Here is a 7,184-nt window from a genome sequence, read left to right on the forward strand (position 1 = left end):
GCCCTGGGCCTCGGGTCAGGTCAGTTAATGCTGTAACACAAAAAGCACAATGCCAGGGACGTGGCTCAGTGGTAGAACACTTGCCTAGCATTCAGCGGGCCCTACATTTGACCCCCCAGCACTGCAAAACAAAGCAAAGCAACAGCAAAACCAAACTCAAACCCAGTCTAATTAATAACTAAAAATTCGAGAGCCCCCCGCAGAGTCAAGGCGCACAGGCCTCCCCCTCCCCCCGCCCACCGGCCGCCGTTGCAGAGCCCCCGAGCGCTGGGGAGCAGCCCCCCCACCCAGCCGTTGCAGAGCCTCCACCCCCACCCCAGCGCCGAGGAGGTGCCGGGCTGTGGTTGCACCGCCCCCAGCACCCCTAGAGCCAAGGAGGTGAGCCGTCCCCCCCCCGCCCCCGTCCCGCGGCTGTGCCGAGCCAGTACCTGGATCCGTACAGTAGAGGTGCAGGGGGTCATAAAGGACATTGTTCTGAGCTCCAGAAGATAAGAGCAGAAGTGAACAACAGAAAGAGGGCCTCTCTGAGGCTCCTTGATGAAAATTGAAGCCCACTGGAAAAGTGAAGAAAATCTCTGCAATAAGGGCACACCAGACCACCCTAGTTAGTAAGTTGGAGGGATCATCACCTCCCACCAGAACCTGGACTATCTTCAGGGGAAGGGCAGCTGGAACCTGCAGTAGAACCTTGTAGAGTTCAATCCAGCAGGAGGTCAGGGAGCTCAATTTGGGCCTTGCAGCCAGAACTCAGCCTGAATCTCAGGGGACTGCTGCTGATGTGCTGAGACTAATTGACTTAGATCTGCACACTGCTGCCCACGTTGTCTACTGTGACAGCAGAGACATACCCTGAAGGAGGCCCCTCATTTTTATTTTTATTTTTTATTTTCAAAGTTATTTTTTTCTCTTATTTTTAATTTTTTCTCTTTTCAAATTTTTTTTTCTTTTTATTCTTTTTTCTTTTCTTTCTCTCTGTCTCTCTCGCTTTCTCTCCCACCTTGTTCTTCATCTCTCTCCCTTTCTGTTTATGTTACTGTCCTAATTCAGATTTCTTTTTTCTTTTTCTTTTCTTCTCTCAATTGTCATTAGTTTTAAAGGAAAGTGAATACAGTTTCTAGCTTCCCTATTGCTGTTAGGTTGTCCTGTTCTTGTCTTTCTTTCATTTTGTCTTTTCCTCTTGTCTTCCAACACTTTGCTAGAGTTTGCATGATCTTCCTGTATTCTCTGGCCTCACTTCTAACCTTTCTCTATCCTTGTACCTATCTATCCCTTGTACCTATCTCCCCAATTCCTTCTAAGCCCCCATCCCAAAGGGTGAAGTTGCTATATTGAAGAGTTTATTCACTATAAACATATGTTGGCTGGTCCTCAATTTTAATTTAATTCACACAGTTAAAGGTGATAGATTAAAAACTACCACAAATTGTCATTCTCTAAGCTGTGCTTGATGCTATTGTTGGTGCTGATTGTATCACTTGGGTTAAGGTGTTTTGATTGATCTAATCAGTTGTCCTTCCTGGTATACTGAAAACAAGATTGCCTAATAGTCTTTAGAGACTCAAAACTTAAAGACCAACTATATCTAGAAGACACCTCTGAGAAGCAATCATTCTGTAAGGGTTCTAAATACAAGCAACAAAGATACTTAGAATAAGCAAAATTGAAGTATCAACCCAGGAATTAAACCAAAAACAGTACCAACAACAAAAATAGAAATGAGAAGACACCTAAGCAAGGCGTAAACCCAGACTTCCAGCTCACCAAAGGAAAATTCTGGGGGAAACGAGGTGGAAAAATCTGATAATCAACCACCTGGACACCCTGAACTAATAGCACAGGAAGTAACAAAACAGATGAATGAGGCTCTAGAAAAATTCAAAACACAAATAATTTCCCAGATAACTACAGAGATGGTGATCAGAATGAAAAACATGATTAGAGACTCTAGAACAGAAACAGATTTAAAAAAAAAATACATGAGCTCAGGACTATGATGGAAGCCATGAATGCCCAGCATAGGAAAAAAATCGAATCCACGAAACAGATTCAAACAGATATCCAGGAGATTAAAAACTCTATTGACAGCATTTGCAGCAGAATGAGCCAATGTGAAGGCAGAATTTCAGATATAGAAGACAGGATTTCAGTAAGTGATCATGAAAAGAGAGACCTCTTAAAAATAGTAAGGAACCACGAGAAATCGATCCAGCAGCTCCTAGGTGTCACAAAGAAGAATAATATAAGACTGATGGGTATCCACAAAAAAAGCAGGAGAAAGTACAAATGACATTAAAAAAAACTGTTCACAGAATTAATGACAGAAAACTTCCCAAACAGAGCAAAAGAATTTGACATACAGATAAGTGAGGCATATAGGACTCCAACTAGCCATGATAAAAAAAAAAATCTACACCTAGATATATAATAATCAAGATCCTGGAAACCCAACAGAAGAACAAAATGCTACAAGCAGTTAGAGAAAAGAAACAAATCACATACAAAGGAAAGTTCATCAGAATTACAGCAGATTTTTCAACACAAACACTCAAGTCAAGGAGAGCCTAGAGTGAGGTATTTCACACCCTAGAAGAAAACAACCTCCAACCTAGACTGATGTATCCTGCAAAAATATCTTTCAAAATTGATGGGGAAATAAGATACTTCCATGATGAAGAACTCCTGAGAAACTTCATAAATACCAAATCGGCACTCCAAAAAATTCTAAACAATATCCTAGAAAAAGACAATGAAGGTCACAACTCCATGAGGCTCAACAGAACAAACCCACCAGGCAAGATAATTGAATGGGAGTTGTCTGCTTGTTGACGCTCTTCTTTTTTATTTATTTATTTTTGGTACTGGGGATCAAACTCAGGACCTTGCGCTTGCAAGGCAGGTAGTGGCACCACTAAGCTAAATCCCCAGCCTGACACTCTTCTTGTGTGGTACTGCAGATGGAACCTAGGGCCTTGTGCATGTTATGCAAGTGCTCTACACCGAGGGACACCTCCAGCCATTGTCGGTTCTCTTGGTGTGAATAAATCCCATCAAGTATGGAAAGAGGCAGGAAGCACTGTGTGTGAGGGCTTTGGTGTCTGCATTGCCCTTTATGTCTATGTCATTTATTGAACTTGCATGTCCAGTAAGCTCTTTTTGCTCTTTCTCCTCAGCAGTAACATGGGGATCATAATTTTACATCTGTCACTAGACTCTGAGGTTTGAATGTATTAATATCCACACAGCATTGATACAAAGCCTGTGTTATACAAAACACAGGGTAAAGCTGTAGTGAATATTTTATGGGAGCCAATTTTTTTAAGCCCTATTTACTACTTCAGATTTTACCTAACAATACTTCTTTTCTTGTAGGTGGTTCGTCGTTTCTTGTTGGTCTTTTCCTGTTGGTTGGACATTTCTCTCTCCCTGTTGAATGTTTCCTGTTCTCTGAAGAATATTTATCATTCCATCTTCCAAATGTGGAAAATCATCCTTAACACCTTTTGGTAAATGTGTATACAAGTTATATGTAGTCCTCTTACTTGACCTTTGAGGAAAAGATGTCCCTAACCCACTGATTGCTAACAGAGATAGCACCAGATCTACCCAAGCTAGCACATTTTCCTGATGACTGCAGCATTCTCCTTCCTCATGCCTTCTCTCCATCAAAGCTCCCTGACCCTGTGGTCCATTCCCTCAGACCTCCTTTGCCAAGGAAGTGCTCTGGACAGTGAATTCTCAAAATTGACCATCACTTCCACACCTATCTTCTAAGGCAACCTTCACAGTAGACAGCTGCCTTCCCCTAATGAGAAAGCATATTCCACAGAAGCCTGGGACTCAGTGGGGCTTGGTTGGAGACAGCAGACTGCATGGGAAGGAGATAGACTTTGGAGGCCCCTAGAATGTTTTGCATGGGCAGAACCCACATTGTCCACATGCTTGGGCTGACATTACCACCACCTTTCTGGGAATCAACACCAGAGGTGGCCCTTTAACCTTAAATTTGTTATTATCCCTGACACTTTCATGCTTTTGAATTGACAATGGGAGTCAACTGAGTTCACAGTGTAAATGTGAAGTGTACATTTTTCTTCACAGAAGATATTTGCTGCATGTAAAATACATCAGGATTGTTTGAATTTGCACCCAAGAGAAGCCAATACCTAGAAGTAGGATTTTGAGCAAGTAATTCATTAAAAGATCTAATGATTTGTGACATATAACATACAGATCTTCAAGGTCACAATCATTCTGCCTTTAAAGTATGTATACTTTTCATTACAAAGCATTATAGATAGGGCTGATAGTTTATCTCAGTGGTAGAGCACCTCAGCACCTGATAGCATCTCAGTGGTAGCATGAGTGAAGTTGTGGGTCCAAGCCCCACTGTTGTAAAACAAATTATGGAAATATATGTATATAAGAATGAAAATCTCCACTCTATCAAATTGATCTTAGAGTTATTTCTTTTCTGTACATCTTTTAAATCTTTAAAATAGTATGTTAGTGTCTATTTGTACATAAAAAGAAAATCAGATATGTCTCTCCTTTACAATATATCACATCATATATTTTACTATTCATTTTGGATTTTAGATTTTATTCATTCTGGGTATTTTTTTTTGTTTTTTTCTACATTTCAAATGTATTAACTCTTTCTTGGTACTAACCATGTAGTATTCCGCTAGTCTTAGTGATACTCTATTTTATTTGAATATCCCTCCATAAACATTTTGGTTATTTCCAATTTTCTGTATTGCAAATGGCACTGAAATGAACATCATTGCATATGTTTTCACAAACTCTTAATTTTAGTATAAATTCTCAAGATTGGAATTCATACTTGCAAGCACAAAATCCTGAGTTCGATCCCTGATACCAGAAAAAAAATTAGAATTCATAGATAAGACCTATGAATATTTCCATTTTTGAAAGATATCGCCACACTGTCTTCCAAAATCTCCTACAAACTCGTACTCCTGCCATCATCATGGATGCCTAGGGGTTTTCTCCTTCTCCTTCTCTCCTCACCTTTCCTCCTCTCCCTTCCTTTTTCTTCCCTTTCCTGATACTTTCTTCTGTTTTCTCTTTTTCCTTCCTTCCCTCCATCCTTCCTTTCCTCCCTTCCTTTCTTGCTCTCTCCCTTTCTCTTTCATTCTTTCTTTTTTTGAGACAGGTTCCTGGGATGTACTCCAGGCCAGCTGTGTATCACTATTTTGCCCAGGCTTGCCTTGAACTCTAGATCCACCCTCCTCAGCCCCCAGAGTGCTAGGATTATAGGTGTCCCACCATACACAGCTGCTAAGCTCCTTTTATTCTTGCCTAAAATATTTAGGATGGTACTATGAATGTAGAACATTTAAATGTGACTTTCATACATATTTACTACTCTCTAACCATGATGCATGCTCTGTTTTTTCCTCCTTCCTTGGTATTCCTGCCTTGACTTCCTGCCTCTTCGGCCTCCTCCGCAGTTTTCCTGGAGTGAAGCAACACATCTACACCCTGACTGTCTTCCTGTTTAGTTCTGTGGCCTGGGTATTGGGTATCACCCTAGTGAGCAGTGTATCCTGGCGCGTGTGGGAATTTGACAGCCATGTTGTTCCCATTGCCTTCATTGGCCTTTGGGATGCTCAATATTATGTCAGGCAAAACAACTCTGGCACAGTGGTTGATGTGCCAGTAGATACCAGCATCCACAGGGGGTGGACCCAGGCAATTGAGCTTGATTATGCAAAAGAACTAATGGTGTTGGTGAATTTTACTCAGCCAGCGGCCCTGATTCTCAGCATAGTGGCCTTCCTAGTAAGCAGGCTGAAGCCCACCTACCCAGAATTTCTGAGACTCTATTACAGAAGCGCGGCCCTCCTTCTTTTCCTCAGCTCTGGCTCTGTGGCTCTGGCTGTGAGCTGGAACTATGCCATGGATATTTCTGGCCAAAGCACCCTTGATTTCCCATTAGAGTTTACTGTGGGCAAAGAGACTGTGACCAAGAAACACTTCTCCTATGTGTTCCCACTAGGGATCGTCACTGCCACTCTGTCCCTCCTCAGTGGCATCCTATGCTTTGGGCCCATGAGCTTCACAAAGCCCAAGTCAATGGCAGCGGCAGATGTGCCCTAAGGAAAGCTCAGAACTGAGAGCCAGGATGTGTGGGAAGGCCTGAGCACAGGGTGCTTGGGAAATTGCCACCTACTTAGCATTCTGAAGCAACTATGTCCTCACCGCAAATAAAATCTATTCCTTTGATTTCTCAAAAATAAATAAATAAATAAATAAATAAATAAATAAATAAAAATTCCCCAAAATAGTGGCTCTCAACTTTGATCAGACATCAGAACTCCTGGACAGTTTGAGGAAGCCCAGACTGTGGGCCCTGCCCTAGCCTTTCAGAATCAGCTAGGCCTGGGAATTTGCCTTTCTACCAAGTTTCCTGGGGATGCAGAGGCTGCTGATGGGAAACCCCATTCAGGGCCCGTGCTCTAAACTGATGGTCAAAGATGGATTCCCATCCTGACTTTGATTCCCGCTGGCTTGAGGTCCCTGGCTTCCCCTCTCCAGGCCTCAGTTTCCTCCCTCTATAAATTACAGTAGGGTGTATGTGTGTGAGAGTGTATGCTGGGGCAGGACTTCATCACTCTGGGGTTTGCTGTACCCTTTGAGGCAGGCCTGCTGCAGCATGTGACACTGGGCCATTTCACATGGGTGTCTCAGTCCTCTTGGCTACTTGGCTCCAAGGAGAGGAACAATAACATCACAGAAGAACCAGCACCTTCTCAGGAGCCCCTACCTCCATGTAACCACATGTTCCAGTCAGTATGGGAAACTGTGTCCTTAATGCGTCCCCCACCTCTCCTGCACAGGTGACTCTCTCTCTCCCATGGCAAGGTGTGCCATCCCAAAGTCATAAACAGTACTTTTGAGGTTTTTGTTTGTTTTTACTGCAGCTTCAAAATCTACCTCCTCATGATGTACTCCCTTGGCCACCTCCATTTTGAATCTCAATTTCCTCAAAAGTCCCGTCCAGCATTGACATAACACCTGGCGAGGAGACTGGTCTCTACCACCCATTGCTGAGGGACTTGGGAAACCCAGTGTGCCCTTCTCAGCTCCAGTTGCCCTCTGGGATGAGCAGAGATGAAAAAAGAGGTGAAATGGGGAGCACAGTGTAAAGAGGAGAGATT

At 42.8% G+C, this 7,184-nt stretch overlaps 1 protein-coding gene across 2 annotated transcripts; it reads left to right on the forward strand.

The window, feature by feature from the left end:
* The first annotated feature begins 292 nt into the window (after positions 1–292).
* Positions 293–6,278, forward strand: LOC101723451 (uncharacterized). Of its 2 annotated transcripts, none has more exons than XM_021259416.2 (3): positions 293–378; positions 3,370–3,503; positions 5,475–6,278. In XM_021259416.2, the coding sequence occupies exons 2-3, from the start codon at positions 3,475–3,477 to the stop codon at positions 6,121–6,123; spliced, it is 678 nt and encodes a 225-aa protein (XP_021115075.1). In that variant the 5' UTR covers positions 293–378; positions 3,370–3,474; the 3' UTR covers positions 6,124–6,278. The 2 variants fall into 2 exon arrangements, with proteins under 2 accessions (XP_021115075.1, XP_087040498.1); XM_087184372.1 differs by lacking the exon at positions 293–378 and adding an exon at positions 396–608.
* Positions 6,279–7,184: the final 906 nt, after the last annotated feature.

This window comes from Heterocephalus glaber, unplaced genomic scaffold (assembly GCF_053883595.1).
Source record: "Heterocephalus glaber isolate CG9 unplaced genomic scaffold, H.glaber_assembly_v1.0 deba00001497, whole genome shotgun sequence".
Taxonomy (NCBI): Eukaryota; Metazoa; Chordata; class Mammalia; order Rodentia; family Bathyergidae; genus Heterocephalus; species Heterocephalus glaber.